Here is a 20991-nt window from a genome sequence, read left to right on the forward strand (position 1 = left end):
TGTGAACAAAGTGCCAGGGGGCTGAACTCAAATTTATTGACTGCCTCTCTCTGTTGCATGACAATAGCACTACTCGGCATTACCCCACCTGCCCACCCTCTTTGCTCTGCTGGCAGTTCTTGAGGTTAAGGCCACAACAAACCACTGATTTACTGGCCTCCAGAACAAATGGGAGCAAGCGCCAAGGGGGTTTCAAAGTAGTCTGCAATATTCGATTTTCTTCTGCCTCCCTGTTCCAGGCCACTGACCTTTCAGAATAAGCAGATTCCCTCTCACCTCAGGGCAAAAAGCAAGGTTGATAAAGTCGGGCTTTAATGCGCCAACAGCAAAAGCTTTTAATGAGAGGGACATACTGTATGTGCACCCCTTAGGGAAGTCACCTAGCTAAACTAATTGTTAGGTAAATTTCACTGATATTTTGTTCCACTAGTGGCAGCTTTAGGCGGGTTTTTCTCTACTCTGTCTTGCTGCAACAGTCAGTCTCTCCAGGGCTTATCAGGCTGCTGCAGATGAGGAGCACTGTGAGGTCTGGAGAAGGTTATAATCTGTCTTCTCTACTGTGCTGAAGCAGATACATGCTTTCTATTTGTGTGTATGTGCCTGACAGAGAGAGAGAGAGAGAGAGAGAGAGAGAGAGAGAGAGAGAGAGAGAGAGAGCGAGCGTGTATCTGCATGTGTGAGCAGGGCAAAAGAGAAAGTGAGAGTTTGAGAGAAATAATACAGATACAACTCAGTCAGCAAAATGATTTTATATCAATAGGCTTTCCCTTCTGTCACATTTGAGCCTTTTTAGAGTTGGTAAATATTACCAACACATTTCCAGATTGGATATTTAAAGTGTTTGCTGCCTTGATTTTTGGCAATGTTGCTAATGTTACCACTTTATAACGACACACTCAAACAATGTGTGTCAGATAGAGTTGGACCAACAAAAACTATTATATAAACTGCAGTAACCTTGGATCAGACATAGCAGCTTGGGGCCAGTCACAGAAACTTATGTAATTTAAAGTTATCATCAGCTAAAATAAGCACCAATGGATCTAATGACTACATGTAAAGGGAAAGGGGTTGATCATAGTGATGAACCTGCAGATGATAATCACCCACTTCTGCAGTTCCCCTCAACTTTATGCAGTATTTTGCCATCAAAACAATGAGCTAAATTATTTGGGATTTCTGTTCAGCAACTTCCACTCTTTTTTTCCAGTGACAGGGGTCTAATAAGCCAACTGTTCCTGCCCTGCACCAAAGAGCAGACAGAAAAACATAATGACTATTTGGTGATCATAATAAAGCATCTAGTAGCTAAAAAGCCAGATATTTCCCTCAGGATTTGAGACCAAAACAGAGCTAAAAAGGAGGGTGAAAACTGTTATGTGACCAGAAAAAATAATATCAAATGAATGGCACTGCTCCATGTCGACTTTATGTGTAAATTTGTAAGATGTTGTGTGTTCAGTTATTTTGCTGTACTACAGTGTGTGTTTGTCAAATTATGAGATATCTGGTGTGCACAGCTGACATATTGTCTCGAGAATGGTGTCAGAAAAAAGTTCATGGAGTATCCAAATGTTTTTAACTTGCTTAGACATGTATTTGCCTCAGTTTGCGCTACCCAGAGTGAACAAGTGTCGTTTTCACATTTACTTGCATTTTTGAAATCATTCAGCACCAAACATTTGCTACCTGACCAAACATTTGCTACCTGTACACATCTGACTTTGAAAGTCTTGCTTGATGTGACCTAATGGTGGCGCTGGCAAATAATTAGGGTTGTCACCAAAACCACCAAACCATGAATATTTGTATCATATTTTATGGCAATTTGGATTGTAAATGTCAATATACAGTACAGATGCTTACTCTGGATGAAAGGATTGGACACTTCACAAGACTAATCCACACTGCCATCTTTGGGTCTCACTGTAGCCAGGAAAATGGTAATGCAAACACATATAAACAAGGATGTAAGACAAGGGCAACTGTGAGCATACAGAATCCCAAAGAAGGCACCATTGCTTTTCTTGTTCAGTTGCATATCCTCATATCCTATCCTTTTCATCTATCTATGTTGTGGCTGCTTGCCTATTTGTTTTAAAGAGATCAAAATGAAATCATGGATTAAAAAGGCTACTCAGTGTTTACTATTTTCTATCTTTGGAACAAAGTTTCTCACACATACTGATAATTCCGCTTTGGCCCAAATAAGAATTTCGACAGGTGCTATAAAATATTAGTTCAAGCATCTAAATCCTGAGCTCCTGCACAGCTTTCAGTTGTGTTGAGGTTTAACATCTGTCTTTAATGTATTTCTTCCCCTTGCGTCTGTCTTCATTTTTCACACAGAGTTCATGTGGATTTAGCAGATGAGATCAATAAAGCATTGTAGCTTTCCTCTGGATTCACCAGTTGATCAGTTTCATGGGACAAGCAGGCGGTCATCATGGTTTACACGCTCCTCATCTGCTCCTACAGTTCACTGTGTGGGAGCGCTGTTGTCCTTCCTCAATACGTCACACTGCAACAAAACCAACCCCCCCCATGTCCCAGCTGCATTATTACAGCTCTCTATTATTCTGATTAGGCCACTTCCTTTTGTCCTTTATGACGTTATTAATAAAAGCTGCTTTACAGAATGATTGAATGGGCCTGACAGCGTATACCATTACCATTTAATTAATTACTTGTCAATCCCACCTTGTGATGATTAAAGGGGATATCATCTGGTGTTTCACTCTTTTTCATTTGGACAAGACAGTCTGCCATTCAATTTTTCCAATAAAGCCTAATTCTGATGAATTCCCAACCAGGCGAAGTAAAGACATGATTAACAGCATGCATGACTGAAATTTAAAATAAATTAGAAAAAGGGAGGGAGCAGTATGTAATCAGTACTGCAATAGTAGTGAACTATAATGGCATAGTGCAGGGAGAGACAGATCATAATATATAAGGATATAAATAATATATTTTGCTTGTATTCTTTTTGAGGATGACTATATGCTATGGTCACACTATGGTTCACATGGTGGATGTAGGATAATGGGCATTTCCTCGGTTCAAATTCCATCAGTACATTAGCAGAGTCACAGTACACTCTCCACTCTGCTGCTCTGGCAGTAATACTGCTTCCTAATTTATTTGAATCGCTTCATCTCCATCTGCTGATTTTCCGTGTGCTATTAAGTTACTGTCACGCAAATCACACACTTCCTGTACGTGTTTTAAATTAAAAGCCCTTTCGGTAAGTGAAAGACTTTTAATGTGAAACATCTGTCCTGAACGTGTTGAGCTATATTGACAGCAACTTAATTGAAAAAAAAAAAAAAAAAAGGCATTTTGAAAGGAGTGGAAAGTGAATTGATTTTTTTTTTTGTTGGGAAAAGAAACTCAGAAGAGTAAAGTATTGAGCATTACATGACTTATTATACTGATGGAAGTAATGCTGTGTAAATGTATGTTATGCTGAATTAACAAAACTACAGAACAGCACAACCAAAGTACAAACTTTGAATTAACGGCAAGCAGCATCAAGAAGAAATTAAAACAGCAGCAGATCTGAAAACAAAGAGGATTGTTACTTAAATATGACAGAAATACTGAAGAGAAAATAAGAATAAAGGCCTCTGTCTTATAAACCTGTTTAGTTTAAGGCTCCCGGTTAATATTCAGGAATTTATGGTAAACATTAAACTAAGCAAACATTATCACGTAACAATGCATGGCTGAAGCACATTAACCTAAAACCACAAGATCATTGCAAAAAAAAAAAAAGAAGAAATTTCAGCATCACTGAAAAAAGATTATAGTGCTTTAGGTACTCTTCCTGTCACACTGCCGCATGCGTTCTCTTTTCTCTCACAGTCTGCGTCATCGACCATTTTCAAGCAACCTTCTGTCACCTCTCAAGCTGAAATCCAGGAGCCGTATCTGCACAGTGTCAACACAGAAATGCAGCCTGCCTTTCAGATTGGCCAGCGTGCATTAGCGAGTCCATCCAGTGGGGATTTAGGAGTAGCAGAATTTTTCCAATCCATAGAGAAGCCATGTAATCCTTCTATTGAACTTGTAAATCACAAAAATTGGAGTTACAGGTTTCTCACATGATGTCGGTGATATATTCGTGTGATACCTGTCCGCCTCTCATTTCTGCCACCCTGCCTCATCAAACAAACTGTCCATGCTCTGCTACACCTGTCTGTCTATATGTCTGCGTGCATGCGTGAGTGCATGCCTTCTTGGCATGTGTGAGCGATATGATATGCACACATGATTGTGTGTGCATGTGTGTGTGTGTGTGTCCTTCCAATCAAATCTTCGTCAAACTCTTCATACAGAAAATCCATCTGTCGTACTGTGGGTAACTTCTGATCCACCCCCTACTGTGTGCATTAACGACCGAGCTTCACATCCTTTACCGCCCACCAAATAAGGGCGCTGATTTATAACAGCTTGAAGACAGAGGCTGAGAAAGAAAGAGAAACACAGAGGATATAGGGGTGGTGAGAGAAGAAGACAAACAGCCAGCTAGAGGGTGGAAGAGTGAGCGTGTGGTAGAAGGGAAAGAGGTAAATAGATGAACAGGAGAAAAGAGGAAGACAGTGATAAAGAGAGGAGGGAGAAGTGTGAAAGGCAGCGACAGATGGAAGCAGAAACAAAGAAAAGTGCTTGCAAGTCCTCCCTTCCCAAATTGATTCTGACTGTCGGCCAGGGCGCCTGATGGATATCTGAGCCTTGATTGGAATTTACATGCCAGACACAAACCTACTCCTTCCATCCCTAGCACACCCAATAACCCACTGCGCTCTCACCCTGCTTTGAGTGATAAGTGCTGGCATATTTAGCCCCAACAATGGCACTCTGCAGACTTCAGAGGCCCAGAGAATGATGCATTGTTTATGAGAAGGAGTATCGTTTCAACAGTTGATTAATGGCGGGGAAGCAATCGTCAGCTGCCATCACAGCGCCGGGGCATGCCAGGCCCAAATTGGATGAGTGTAAGGGAAGAGGAAAGGTGCTCAGTTGCAAGACGGAGTGGAACTATCACATCAAGATATTTCGTTTTGGCACAGTGTTTGCTTTGCAAGCCTGCACACCTCCAGAAAATGGAAACTTTCAACAGCAGCAGCAGCCCTGGGGAGTCACTGTCATTTCCCAACTCGACACATCAATAAAAGTAAACAGACAACATTACTTCATAATCTGAGGCTCCAAATGGAATATGACCTGAATATAAAACATTCTTGTAAATATTTCAGAGGTAGAAGGAGATTTGGCAGATATTGAAACTGGATTTTCTTCTGAAAGCTACAGCAAATAAAAGTTCTTCTTTTCTTGGCTTTTCTTACGTTTACCTTCAGGTTTCGGTAAAACCCAGCTATCACAACAGCCCTTCTCTAAACTCTTTTCTGTGTCCCAGTGGGAGCAGTACTAGATTTAGTGTATTTGATTTACAAGTTTTGCCATGGAGGTATGCACTAACAGTACCATAAACTGAGAGAATATCTGGCTTCTTACCAAATACCTCATCTTATATTGCAAGTGCATTAATCATATAAGTTAATACAGTTGTGGTGCATGTGGGTCACAACATGAAACAGCTCTCAGAAATATCTATTAACAATCACGACAATTAGCACAATCAGATATCATCAGCATCATCAGGACTTTAAGGATTAAGAACTTGCCTATGTTTCCTGTGCGTATGTGAAGCCGGCCTTTGATAATAGTGTGGACTGTCATGGGGCTCAAGGCTGACCGCCGGCCCGAATCTGTGCTCATCAGCAGGGTGTCCTCTCCCACGTAATCGGTGGTCAGTACCTCCACCTCATGAAGTGCCTGCACTGCCGCTTTACCCTGGCGCAACATGTACTGGGGGTGAAAAACAGGGTGTGAGTAAGTAAATGGGGTGCATTTGTTCGCATTAAACACATTTAGTTATTGCTAAATGGAGATGATGAGCCCAGTTGTAAACTATTCCCACAAGTTCAAAAAAGAAATCAGTTCGACATTAAGGTTGTAAAAGAGTTTCTGTCCAAGTGATAAAATGGTTGAAAAGACCAAAATGTGTTTTGTTTTCTTTAGATGGTAAAATAGAAATCAAAAACAAAAACTTTTAATGCATTTCTACATATTTTAGACTCATATGCTCTTTTTCTGTTAAAAAGTCCCTTGACTTATCAATAATGTGTGTTTGTTCTGTAAAACCAGGCGCAGCAACTATTATGACATGACAGGTTTGCGTTTTCAGGGAAAGTGGTGTTTTTATACTTGACATTCTATTATGAGTAGCAGTTTTCTCTGCAACACCTCGTTCACTCTGTTAAATGTGTGAAAAGAATCTGCAAACGCTACATGAATCTGTGACAGATGCACTGCGTGGCAGAAAACGCATGAAGGTGTGTCATGAGTTGACAATGCATGTGTAAACAGAATGTGTTTTTGGTGTTTAACTCGAGGATGCTCTTTTGATGAACACCAGGTGAGTGGGAATCAGAGTTTGCACTGTATTAATGCAACTAATAATCCCAAATCATCCCTTGCATCTAGATACATTCGAATCATACATCAACGAGTCGCTCACCTTGAGCTCGATGGCAGTAGAACCTATGAGCAGCAATGAGTCGCTGTCCCAGATGTCGATGTGCATGGTGTGGAGGGCCAGGTACCGCAGGAACCAACGCTTCTCTCCTGGCCTCAGGAAACCATCGTCCACTCTGAACTGTACCTGCAGGCCTGGAGAGTCTGGGCAAAGAGAGAGGAAACTTCAGTATGGTAGGAAAAACACCTAAATTGTTCAGAAATGTAAAAAAGTGGGGTCATGATGAAATATTATTGGATTGCAATTTATAGAACACCATCAAAATCCTGACAATTAAGTTACTAAATTAGTTGAAGGTACCCTGTGGGGTTTTCTTGCTAATGGGCTAAGTTCAAACAACAGAAAAATAATTGGTTTTTGCTTTTTACTGACATTTACAGACCAAATTACTTATCAAGACAATAGTCAGCAGATTAATCAATAATCAAAATAATTGTTGGATCTGAGTTTAGGCTTGAAAACCAGTATTACAAACCCGAGGTGTGGAATTTGACAGACGTGGAAGTGTAGATTCTTCTGTGTTATGAGCTTGACTCATGCTAGGGAATAAAAGTCAGGATGTCATTGATTTTAACTACTCTCTCTCACAATTGTTTTTCCATCTTTATGGAAATGCAGCTCTAAATCACCCTTTAATCTGTCATCCATTTGTAGGATAAACTGCAAACAAAGACAAGTTGGTACTCAGCGCCACAAACAAAGACAAGTTGGTACTCAGCGCCACAAAAGGGCTGCACAATCTCATAAACCGCACCAATGTATTTATATCTCACTGACAACAAAACGCTGGAGAGATGCATGACCTGGAGAAGAAAATCACCAATCTGATTGTTATTTCAGCCTTTCCTTTCATCCAGATGGGTTTAAATTTGGAGGAAGGGCCATAATATCTGTAACCAGCTGTCAACCTTGTGGACAGATATGAACTAGTGCCGCAGCCGTCCACTGGGAGTCATTCTGTCTGATGATTGCACTGCATGGGAGTACAATAACCAAGGAGTATGAGGCCATTCCACAAAATCAGACGCACGCTAGGGTTCCCATAATTCAAGATGATAATAGTCTTTAACATGCTGCCAAAAAAACCTTGAGTGATTTTATTAACAGCGGGATAAATATCACAGCTTTAATCAGCATCACAATCAACAATTTTGGACCTTTAAGGGGAGTAAATTTCCCTTCTCATCACTCAGAAGAAAAAGGTTTTCTTTTATAAAGAAAACATTACACATACAGTTTGAGGACGCAGAGAACAACAGTTAATCTCAAAATATTAGTATTAATATTATGAGCCATTTGTTATCTTGTCCACTCCTGCAAGGTCACATGAAGGTAGACACACATCTTCATTTCATTTTTCATTTTGATTTAACCCGCTCAGAGTAAAAGCCCACATTCATTTTGAGAATGTAAAACAAGCGCCCAGTGATTCTCTGATGCCGGCTCTGCGATGCATCAATTTGAAATCTGACTCATCCTCTAACTCTGAGTAGTTCAAATGAAACTGACCTCATCAGTGATCCAACTCAGCTGGTGAGTGGGTACAGTGTACAGTGAACTGCAGCCCAAGCCCAAACTGCAGCAGCATGTCAATGTTACCGAGTGTGTGTGTGTATTAAAGGTGTGAAGTTGGGTTTGTGTGCCAGCTTGGCTCCCAGAAATCTCCCCCCACAGCATCCCTCCGACTCCATATCAAAGCCCCCACGCTGTCTTTATTCCCATAAGCTGAACGTGCGGAGAAGCAACTGGCTGGCTAGAAGTGGAGTAATGAGGACCTTTGGTGACAGCCCTGCTGTGTTAAAGAGCCCAGCAAACGACTCTCTCTCCACACACACACACACACACACACACACACTTTCTCGCAGTATGTTTGTTTGTGTGCGTCAGGTGATGATGTCTGCCCCTGTGAGATGCAGTTGAAAGTATATACTGTAGAAACATTCTGTTTTCTTCTTATCAACTCTGAAAACAGCATTTAAACCCTCGTGACTGCTCTCAAACTCTGCACCGAAAGGCAAAATAAAAATCATCTGGGTGGGTTGCAGCTGCTTAAAGTGAGCTGAGGTAGGTTGCAGTGAAGGTTTCACAGACTGCTGAGAAAAATCCACCCACACTGAAGCGGTTTTTCTGATCAGATATCTGAGCTGAAAAAAGAACAAATAACATACTGACTTGGAAAACCTTTATTTTATCTAAAGTAGACAACAGTGAGAATGATAGAAGAGTTTAACTGAAAAAAAAGAGGCCATTACAGACTTGATTAACAGTATTCAAGAGAAAGAGAAAGAGACAGAAAGAGTCAGGAAGACACACAAAGACCAAAGCAGCCCTTATATTTCTGTGCTGCTTATGAACTCCTTTTCCTTTAACCTAACCTACACAGACTCCTTCACCTCCTGCTCTCCCCTCCCCTCTCCCCAACCACCCGCCAACTATCTCCACTTGGACCATTAATTCTCCCAGCATGCTCTGGGCTGGCTTGTGTGCAGTGGACGGGTGGCAATGAGAGCACAGAGGGAGAGTGGGAGAGGGAGAATGTGCTGTGTGTGTTTGTGCTCACAAGCGGGGAAGAGCTGACAGATCTGGCCCAAGGGTTGTGCAGGGTTGTGTGTGTGTGTGCAGCTAGGTCTGCAGACGAGGAGAGGCACCCAGCAGACTCCCCACCCCCACCCCCCCCTAACCTGGATGCCCTGCCTGGTGTGTACACAGCAGACCAGGCAGGCTGAAAATCCTGCCGGGGATCAACAACTCTCAACAACGCTGTGAAGGCTGCGAGCAAAGAAAACAGTCGGGATGCACAGAGAGTACAGATAAATGTAGGGACTGACACAAACCAGAGCATCAAAGTAGATTAAGGCTACATTTAGCAGTATATCTGCGGGAGCACGTTTCACACTTTCAAGGTTTCTCATTGCAATATCAGGGATATTATACACTTCAATTTGAGATTTATTTTGAAGTAAGTCAACGCTCTGATTTTTTTCTACATCTGAAAGTAATAATCCGCAACATTTTTGGATTAATTACATATTATACATTTTAATTGACAAGGTAAACTGTATATATAGCATATGTGAGAGAGACTGCACCTCCCAAGAAAAGTAAAAGCGTCACTCGTTTAAGCAAATACCCCAAAACAACATGTTAAAGTGAGAAGGACCTCTAGTGACTGTATGAATTACGTCTCTTGTCTGTCGGGAGCAAAGGAGGAAGTGAAGTGAAGTAGTTGTCGAGCCACCAAGTCTGAAGAAGACTGAGTTTGGAGTGGTTGGATGGGTGGACAAAACATTGGACCTTTCCATTATTATACATATGAAGATGACGGTCCCCTACCGTAATGAAATAATTACTTGAACCACAATTTTTGTTCAACCAAGTCAATTTGTGTCTCAACCTAGCCAGACCTTAATCTGTATGATCAAAAAGAGTTGTATTTTTGTGGTTTTTAGTGGTTTTGGAAGGAACTGACTACTGATGTAATCTTGCCTGTTTCTAAAGTGCCTGTGTGTGTTGTGCTGCAGAGAACAAGATTTGGGCAAATGTAGAAATGTGAGATGTGAAGCAACTCAAATATAATCATGTACTATAATTGGCTTTATGTTTAATGAACAGTCAATGTCACAGTTAAACTTGAGCATTGTTTACATCCAACAGACTTCTTTTTTCCACTTAAAGGCCCATTACTGGCAACAGTAAATCAGTGAAACAGTATGAAAACATTGTCAGGGATGACTACTGCGTGCATGTGAATGGAGACCCACTCATAGAAAAACAGCTCCACTGAGGAGCCAAAAATGTCAAAAAACTCACCAGGAAACCTTTAATTTGCAGGTTGCAGCTACAGATTGTTTGGATTCTACATTCAAATTGACTTGATATTAATCTAAATGTGATGTTATCAAATGCTATCGTACTACTTCCAGTAGCTACTGAGAAACTTCCAGTGTGTCCCACTGCTGCCGTTAAAGTACAATTGCCTTGTTGCAGTCTCAAATAAAGAAATTATTATAACTGAGGCAAACTACTGCTTTGCTCTCTAGTGAATTTGTTAAATTGTTATTACCTACAGTTTAACCATTTTAACTGCTTGCACACAGTTTTACACCTATTGCCTAAGCAGAATCAGTCATTGAGGGAGAATGCTTTAATCGCAGTGTGAGTTAACTTTCATGTTACAAACAACAGCACGACAAACTGTGTCTCATCCTTTTCTCAGTCTTTGAGTGCGTAGTGCCACAGTTGGAAAGAGAGAGTTGGGGAGTAAAGGAGCTGATTGTCTTCTGGTCTTTGTATCAGAAAATGACTAGGAGAAAAAAATAATGAAGGTTGGAAATACATGAAATTCTGTTCAAGGAACCCACAAATAGAAGGCAAAGTAAACCTACAGTGTGTGTTTGAAGCTCATTGGGTTGGACAGGGCAATGCAATCACTTTCACAGACTGAGAGATGACAACAAGACTAAATAAGGACTGGAGGACACCACCGAGGAAAACACTACTTGGGGAAAAAAGAACAAACAAACAAAACACGACTTCTCATTTTAGATTTTCTCGAGGCCCCACTGAATACCAACAGCTCGTCTCAACAATAAAGCATGGAGGCTGTAGAGGACAGCACTGCCTAAGTGTATGGAGACTCAAAAACGACAACAATTTACACAGAGACATAAAAGCTACAACAGAGCTTGCAGTCTGTATTAATAAATCTATTGAAGTACAGTAACTTGAGTTTATGTTAACCTATCAATGCTCTTGAAGAGGAATGGTCACCTTACTGTTGTTAATGTCTAGATTGTTGTTACATCTATTGATATTGCTATAAAGGGAAAAACTTAAACTGTTTTTGCCTAGATTAACAAAGTTTAAAGGGGATATATTAAGCTCATTTTCAGGCTCATATTTGTATCTCTGGGTCCTAGAAAAGTATTTTTACATTGTATAATGTTCAAAAATCATTAATTTTCTCATACTGTGCATATAGCTCTTTTAGGCTCCTTACTCTTTAAGGCCCCCCCTTCCCAAAAAACTCCCACAAGCCTGAGCAGGCACCACCTACCAACTCCCTCATCAGCTCTGCCATCTCCAAAGGGGAACCACATTAGCCAAACAACATGCTAACGCCAAGTTCAGCAAGCCAACCTACCAAATTAACAGCAAAACAACATAAAACAGGGCCAAAACACAAAGCTTCCAAGCCTGAAGTCGGGACATCCATCCTCGAGCTTGTACTGTTAACAGCTTGATTTATTGCCTCAGTAAACACTTTCCTAACAAATTTACGGTCTCTATCGCTAGTTTCAAGTTTTCTTCAATACAGCATGATGTTCATTTCGTAAATTATGGTCCCATTTTGAGTAAAATAGGCAATACAAGACCTTTACTTGAACAGCAATCACTGTGGCCACAAGTGACAATTAGGATAATGGAATTTCAAATGGTCCTTCATTTCCGCAAATTGTCTCGAGTCATTTGCTTCATAGACATTATAATTAGGTGGTCTGACTGAAACCAAGTGGAGTGAGACCACATGTCTTGTCTTCTGTTTTGTTTTGTGAAAAAAATACAGAAATATTTATGTGACATGCTAAAATGCGACAGTAGCACAAGTAGAGCCAAAATTATAGTAGTGTGAATTGAACTCCAATATCTAATATCTTGTGGTCATACCAAACCTAGTAAGGCTGTTGTAAAAAAGTAAAATCAGAGTTTCATTTTTAGAGGAAGGTTATTTTTTTCCTTCAAAACTTAGATAGTCTCACTTTAAATTATATCAAAAGCGCCTCCATTCAGCAAGAGAGGTTTTAATCTGACTACTTGTTTAAACAGAGAAGGTGTCCTGGGTGTTTTGTCTTTTCTGCTTTCACAAGAAACAACATAGAAATGAGAAGCAAAATAAATGTAACTTTCAGTTTCACGTGTTCTCCGTTTATGTTCTATTACTCTGGTTATATAACTTTTCTTCTTTACCACCAATAACATCAAAATAAAGTTACTATTTCTCCAAAATCAGACACGAAGAAACTCCAATTGTTTGTGTGTAAATCTGTGCTCAGTCTGTGTTTGTAATTTGATACATTTAATCGATTAAACTTTTGATTTTGGGAGCAATTAGCGCAAAAATGTAGATACTTCCCAATTTTCCAGAAATCTTTCTCACATCTCCTTGTAATCACATTACAAAAAGCAGATATCACAGCAGGATTTCCACTGAATCCAGTCAATGTGGCTGATCTTTAAGAAGGTCAAACTAACCCTAGCCCTAAGCCTTATTTGGGCATAAACAGTATTTAACTTTATTTGGTTGTTCAGCAATTACAGTTGCAAAAGAAAGATGACTCAGATTTTGATACCTAAGGAAACTATTTGCTGAGTTAAACATTGAGAGAAGCTGCGAACAAACAAACAGTTAAATGATAACCGTAGTGCTTATTCCTTCAAATATCAAAGGGAAGCTTTAGTAGTTCAGCAATACTGAGTAAATAGGTGGAAAGGCCCCCATTCTTGGAATATATAGTAGGATCTGTCAGAATGTGGGAGGGTTTTGTGGAAGTGCACACTGGATGAATATGGACTGAGAGAGGCGCAGAGGAAGACAGAGAAATATTGACTGAAGTGTATGTCTGGGGAATGGAGGGTATGGGTAGGCGTTGGAACGAGAGGGGGGGGGTTGTTTGTGTGTTCAATATCACGCTCTGTCAGAAACTGTAATATCTCTTCCATTTCATTAGTTGCAACATGAATAGACTTGACATCAATCAGCGCCCGCTCGGCTGATTGAAAGAGAAGTGCCTCAGCATCAGAGAACATCATGGAGCATCATGGAATGAGTTCGGAGTACGTTGGCATAGATTGTACAATGTAAACCTGGAGACCAGTGAAATAAATCACGCTGGTGCTTATATCCACAATCTGTAACAAATATATGACTCTAACACTCTTTGTAATCAATGGCAGGGACAAGGTTTTATCTACATAAAAGCACATGCAGTACATTTGTTTTCCAGCATGGACATGAACGCTCCAAACAACATGAATTTGTCAGTTCAAGTTATCACTGATAAAACCATGGATGTACAACACAACTCGACATGTTGTTCACTGAGGTAGATTAGTTAGCTCAAGCAAGTTCCAAATCTCTATATTTTCACTGGCTTCCGATTGTAGAAACACAGGAAGGGTTAGACATGAGAATGATTGATTCAAGTACTTCTTATCCACTTCAATTGCAAAAGTTGTCTCCAACTGCATCCAAACTGTTGGGACCAGAGTACCAAAAAAGCATTCAGAGAGGATGGTTTCATTCATCATGAAATATTTACTGGGGCGATGCACACGAGCCAACTTGAGGCATGACTCCATTTCAGTGAGTAAATGAACAGCATTATCTTTTGCAGCGGCGGATCCTTACCAGAGTTGACACTGCCGTCTTTGTTGATGGAGGCCAGGACACAGGGAAGTGGATCTCTAGCTTTCTGTTGAACCTTGTCACTGGTCAGTAGTTTGAGCTGCTGCGATGTGACTGGCGGAAAGCGATAGAACTGGAAGGTGAAGTAGATGTTGTCAGGCCAATCAGGACCGACACCCGCCGTTGGTATTCTGCCAAAAGACATGATGATTAGAAATGACAGGATGATTATTTGGAAAATAATGGTCGCTCATACTGCAGCATTTCAGTAAGTAATACAGCAATGCATATAAATAAATGCACAAGTGATTGATTTACTATCCGTAATATCATCAATTAAACACTAACTGTGATTGTTTTATTACGAAAATCTATGTGGGGGAGTGGAGTGGTATGCGTATTTGCAAACTAATGGTTGAAGATGTCATTAAAAACCTGGGAGAGTAAATCACAATTGTGTGTGAGCTGCAGAAATAATTTATCTCAGACAATTCTAAGAAAAAAAAAATCAAATATGCATGTCTTGCACGTCCTACCAGTGCTAGCAATTGAGCTTTACAGCTACTTAAAAGTGAAAACCCAATAATCAAAGTGAGGATTAGAACTTGAGGGGGTAAATCACACCTTCAAAGTGGCTATAAATTGGACTGCTGATTGAGTGCAATATGTAAAGTCAGCACTAAACCATTGATTCATAATAAGTGGATAGCTTTGCTCCTTTTTAAAAACTAAAGGCAGCATGAAAAAGACTGATTAGATCTGTGAAAGACAGAAAATCATGTCTGCTTATGTAAAAAAAAAGTATATAAATATGATTGCAGTCTGTTAAGTGAATCATCATATGCAATTTTCATTTACTGGTATTCCTATAAGGAATTCTGACAAAGAGAACCTCCTGGAGTTCTGTATTTCTTCTCACGGATACACCACCCTCTGAGTGTGATTTCACACACATATATACAGATCTAAACACACACTTCAAACTGCTGATGGCCCACAAAAACTCCCGGTGAGCCAGCAGGCTCTCGATTTGGCACTGAACACATTAATAATGAGCGAGTTTCAGGATGAGCTTCTTTATATTTCTGTCTGATTAACAGAATAGTAATCAGTAATCGGTATTCAACAAATAGGAAAAAGGAAAAAGACTTTTGAAAACAAGCAAGGAGTGGTGGGAGGACCACTGGACAAGCCATCAGAGGATTTCAGGAATCTAATAAGACCAATGTGTGACCTCCCAGTCATTGACACACTGATATTCTACTGTTAAAGATGCTGTCATGCTCCATTTTCACAGAGGAGCTGGCATTAATATTCATTCCATAAACAGACAATATTGACAATTATGGTGCTTGAGCAAGAGGCAGAAATTACATTGACTATCCATGGGCTCCCCGCTTGCGTAAGTGCTATTGCTGCCACTGCCTAAACCCCTGCCTGCCATACCTGTTTGTCATAATTATGAGGTAACCCCCAACCCACTCAACAGCCAGAGACATGCAATATACGTATGTTCAGGTATGTGGTTTCACGTTGCACTTCAGATAGCCTTATGGTGGCCTTGGGGAAATAAAAAACCTTCACAACACACATATTTAAGTAAAAATCCACAATTTATGATATTAAAATATCTGTTTTGTTTCACAGTCGCAAACTGATTACATGTTTGAGTTTCAACTGACCCAGAGGCTTTAAATATTTGATGTTGTAATCTTACGATATAACTAGGTTTTTAGAACCAAACCTCCTACAACTCGCCTGCAGAAAGGAAGCAATTTAATTGCTGCTCTGTATGGAATAAACAGGGTAGTGAAACTGTGCTTTTAGAAAACATGCCATTACTGAACGTTCTGCTCAACCTAAGTGGGGAAATAATGGATATCTTGTGTATGATGTGTGCATGCACAACTACAATAATATGGTAGGTTAAAGTGGAACCAGGAAGACAGTCTGTGAAGTGTAATGGAAGTTTACCTCAGACTATCTAGGTAGTAATTTTACCGTTCGCCTTCAATTTCTCTTTGAAATAAGTTTAGCTGACCTGGGGTTTTGTTTACAACCGGTCTGATCGCCTGACTGCTAATGTTCCTACTTACTTCTTTTTAGAGATGTCACTGTGTTCCCAAAACAGAGTTATCTTATATGAGGCTCAGTCATCAGCAATATGTCACAGCGCTGGCCACCCAATCAAGTAACGGTGTCAGTTCACCTTAGGGTTATTGTGGAGACAATTTAGGCAGCAAAGTTACCCCAACTTTTGTGCGTCTGATTTATTTATATCTAATTTTAGAGGCCGACATTAGCTGACAAAATTAATTAACAGTATTCAAGTACTACAAGTATTCTGACCATTTCCTTGGATTCTGGAAAACTGCAGGAATGTTAACAATTAACCGTTTAACTGTTGACAGTCTCCAGAATTGCTGAGTCCACCTTTATGGATGAGCTGGCAGTCTAATTCCACTGACTTCATCCTTTAATAACATCTGAGGCACACAATTGACAGACAGAAATAGTAGTCGTGGCAGAGGAGCTGACGTGTCTTGATTTGGGGATCTTGGGTGACTGTCCAACAAAAAGTCTTCCACAAGATTCACTGAGTGCCATATTCTTAATTCAAATTTGCCAATTAGGCAAAGTATTTTCAGCTATCTTACATGATTACTTGGAATCATGTGGAACCAAACATAAATTCACGTTAGTGTTATGAGTCTACTCTTTTCCCTGTCTGTAACATTTGGAGCACCCTGAGGTGAATCTACATGAAGTTAATGACATCTATTACCACACAGGAAGAGCCTAACATTTTGATCTACATATATTAATTCTAATTGGAAACAATGTAGATCTGTCTGTTCGCACACAGCACTGCGAACGGCATTATGCATCACATGTATCTGAATAGCAAGAAATTACAGAGCGCTGAGGTTGGTACACAGGAAGTCATGCCAGCATGGTTGTGAATCTATGATGAACAAGACAGATGTGAGTTGGATTTATCAAACTGCTGACAGTGCCGATGACAAGATAGAAGGACACAAAGAGTGGTGTGTTTTGTACCCGTCCTTCAGCAGCCCCTCTCTCTACTGTCAGCCCCTGACAGAGGGGACGTTGGCTCCAGGGTTTTTGTGATGGGCCGCTGACAGAAGCGCTATTCAGCCCATGCTGATGGGAAATGTGCTTATGTGTTTTTCTGCAATTGTGAGCGTATGTCTGCATCCTGTGTATGGGTATGCACTCGACATGTGTGTAGAGGGTGACTGGCAGGACTTTATGCCTGCAGAATTTAAGTGCTTGAAAGTTCTGGCTGCAGTTCAATACCAAAAAAGAGAAATCTCAGGGCAGACGGGGTCCTTGTCCTTGGCTGTCAACTAAAATGCATCAAGGATGTATCTATTTCTGTATACAGTTAAATGTCCAGTGGCTCAGTGTGCAGTTGTCAAGTGCAACAACAGTTCTGACATTTCTTCAAATACAAGTTATTATATTTACAGCAATACTTAGGGAGCATGTAATCACAGGTAATCTATCATTGTGTACCTGCCGAATCTACACTGATATTCATGACAATAGCAAATGTGCTGTAAAGTACATGAACTGCAGCAATGAATAACGCTGCAGCCTCATGTGCCCCAGCACTGTAGGCTTCACCTGGTAAAACCTAGGAACTGGAACACCAGCAGGTTTCCCTGTAGAGGGTCGGTCTCCTCACGCTGCGGGTCAAAGGGCACAGCCTCTGTGGGGTCCAGGACTTCCGCCGCCTGTCCACTGCAGTCCACTATGTCGGGGAAGCCAGCGGAGTAGAGGTGGGCCAGTGAGCTCCTAGAGCTGACTGCACAGGAGCTTCAGGAGAAAGGTTAAATTAGAGGAAGGTTCCAGAACTATGAGCGCACATCGATCACTCGCCAAAGCCGAAAAGACTGCAGCGGAAGCCATTCCTGATGCTTTACGAGCAGCAGGAGGTAATGTGTTTAGTCCCTGATGCATCAGCCTCACTTGGGTGATTTGTGATTGTAAATGAGGCAGAAAAAATGTTTGGATCTGAGTGGAAGACTGTGCCGTTTCATCATTTCAGAACCCGACTCAGTTTAACTTGGATAAGCTCCATCGTGACACAAGATGTGTGTCTTATGGGAGATAATTTCAATTTACTCACTTCATCCTGTTAAACTGCACCTGAATTTCAATACCTGGCTGGACTTGAACAAAAATGCAGTCAAACAATGATTAGACAGCATGTGGATGTCAGCAATATCCATCAAGCAGCGGCGCCACAAGAGTGCTTTCAGGGGAGAGAGAGAACGGGTGCCAAAGCTCTCCCTCAGGATTTTCAAGCATAAGTCGCAGTTATCTCTAATCATGGCAGCCACCTGTTTTTCCACAACTATGGTAACATTCATAACTTATACTTTCAACATTGACACCAAACACTCTGGGTACGACAAACACAGTGCACAGATGGCTGGCTAAAGTGCAAGCACAGGAAAATGAACGATAATGTTTGGGCTTATCATAACAGTAATGCTGCCTGTGTCCAGTTGGTAAACAGTTGAGCCCACACAGTCACATTTGTGAGAGAATGACGTCTTGATCAAACTAATTAAGGCAACAACAGTGAAATAGACAGTCGATTGGGTTTTCCCCTGCGGCTGTGTCAATTTCATGCTTTCCCTCTCCTCCCAATCGCTCAAAGTTATATCTTAATTTAACCCCAGTGGATTAATATTCAAGTCATCATTTTTATTTCAAGAGGGGCTCAATCAGATATGCACGGCAACTTCAATTAAACTTCTTTAGACTTCATTGTTCTCCTCAAAGAAGTGGGTCATTCCACACCGAAAACAGTCAAAAAGATGTTTTGGCTCCAAGTGAAGACTCAGAGATGTTTCAGCCCACTGAACTGAACAACATCGTGTCTGGATCCAAACTCTGGGATTGGAAACTGTTTCAATGCCAGCTGCTTATTTACAGACTCTCTGTACTAATGCAATGCCTTGTTTCTGAGTAACTGCGCCCATTATTGGCAGGGTGTTCTCATTCTGTGTCCCACCTCAACAAGCTTGGCTGCATTACTGCTGCCATTATGATATCCTCTCCAAACTCTATTATTAACGGCAAAGTAAACTGTGAGCTAATTTCATTGCAACACTGAATCAACTTCAAAACCTCTTCCATACAGCTGGATTTAACAAACAAGACCATTACCCAAAGTGGGATGTAAAGGCAGGAAAAAAACGATTTCTTTAAATTGGCTCTGAGCTGAATTCTCCTACTTACTGACAACATCGCTATACTACCCAGTGAACACATGCTGCCAATTAGTGAGCCGATCAATATCACTCTATAGATAGGAAGACAGTGAACTATTGTGGTAATGAAGGGCAGTACAAGGGTTCACATCGAGATACTGGGCCATGGTAGCATGTTAAAAGGATGTTTCAAGTGGCCTCATTCAATAATATCTCTGATCAAACATGAATAGCACTCATGTCACCCTCTGGTGCTGTAATAGAGAGGTTAGCTGCACCAGTAACTGCAGTGCAGGAGAAAAGGAAAAAATGTGTTAAGAACTCGATCCCACTTGGTATTAATCTAGGGAGGCCAGGTGGCCAAATCGTACTAGTATCACACATCTGGGCCACACTAGAGCATCCTTTTTATACTGAAGTGCTGACCAACAATTCAATTCCACTCAAGTCAGCTAATGGATTTTCAAGGCGACACATTATAAGCATCTATCATGACACTGGGCAGTGCTTACCCTTTCACAAAAAAACAGCTGGGCTCTTTATTGCAATTCATGTTACTCAGCTGATTCTGACACCAGCATACAGGAAGTGGTATTTGCCTTACTCCTCTTACAGGATCAGGGATAGATATGGGTTTCAGAGAGAAGATTGGCTCTACATACTGGATTTAAGACTGACTAATGCAAATAATTATCCCTGACATGGGTAATGATGATCCAGAGGCAAAAGACGAGAACATGAAAAAGGATGCCACAAAGTGTTTAAAAAATGTCCAGCATGTTTTATGAAAGCTGTCCTGTATTTTTCTTGGAGCAAAAGTCATTAACAAGAGATGCATTTCAACATCAGAAAAAAATACAAGCCATTGTTTATTCCTTTATTCCATTGTTTGTTTTTCAACTCTTTCCATGCCACTGAATGTTGAAAAAGCATTACTCTCAGTGTAACATTTTCTGGTTTCATAAACTTAAAGATACTTTGGGATTTTCAACCAGCTTCTTAACCTGTTCACATTTATTACAGCAGCTTCAACAAAAAGTGCATTGGAGCGTTTTTTACAGAATAAAAACTGTTTGATTTAAGCAGATCATTGGCCCAGCCTGAAGCAGAAACAGAGGGGGCTCACCTCGGCACATTCATCCCCAGGGTGATGACAGGGGCATGGACAGGGGTGAAGGGCAGCTCCTGAAGTTGGTCTCCTTCGTCCTGAGCTGAAGGTGACACATCCCCTCCACGCTGAAGGTTCACTTCCAGGTGGGCGATGTTGCTGACAACTGAGCAGGCCTGAACCAAAGTGGGATGACACAGATACAGCAAATGATCAACTAGCAGCAGATACTGAACTGTTCTCTGTTTAATATATATATTAACCATATTGATAACATATCTACATGAGATTTCCATTTTAATCAATACACTCTAAGAAACTGCTGTAAATTTACGGTGAAATTTAAACAGTAAGATCCTGTTATGTTTAAATACAGGGTTACCCTGTATAATAACAGTTTATAACATTATTTTACTGTATTATAACTTCAAGAAAAGAAAACAGTCATTTCTTGTATTTTTTGCAATGCATTTTGGGAACAAGAAGGTGAGAGAGGAGGACACGTTGGAGAGTGGAGTTTGAAGCCAAATTGTTATCTAGTTCCATCACCACAACAAACAGGTGAGTTTCTTACTGCTTTGCTAATTAGAATAGGCAAAAACCATCACTTACTTAAGTTGGAGTC

General features: G+C 40.6%; 1 protein-coding gene across 1 annotated transcript in view; it reads right to left on the reverse strand.

Annotated features, from left to right (window-relative positions):
- nphp4 (nephronophthisis 4) overlaps window positions 1–20991 on the reverse strand; it is a 153849-nt gene that overhangs the window by 28516 nt on the left and 104342 nt on the right. The window contains exons 13-17 of the mRNA XM_070840057.1: window positions 20385–20542; window positions 17661–17852; window positions 14013–14200; window positions 6587–6747; window positions 5691–5874 (exon numbers count right to left, since the gene is read on the reverse strand). Of these exons, the coding sequence (XP_070696158.1) occupies window positions 5691–5874; window positions 6587–6747; window positions 14013–14200; window positions 17661–17852; window positions 20385–20542 (883 nt within the window). The remainder of the gene's footprint in view (window positions 1–5690; window positions 5875–6586; window positions 6748–14012; window positions 14201–17660; window positions 17853–20384; window positions 20543–20991) is intronic.

This window comes from Pempheris klunzingeri, chromosome 11 (assembly GCF_042242105.1).
Source record: "Pempheris klunzingeri isolate RE-2024b chromosome 11, fPemKlu1.hap1, whole genome shotgun sequence".
In the NCBI taxonomy this organism is placed as follows: Eukaryota; Metazoa; Chordata; class Actinopteri; order Acropomatiformes; family Pempheridae; genus Pempheris; species Pempheris klunzingeri.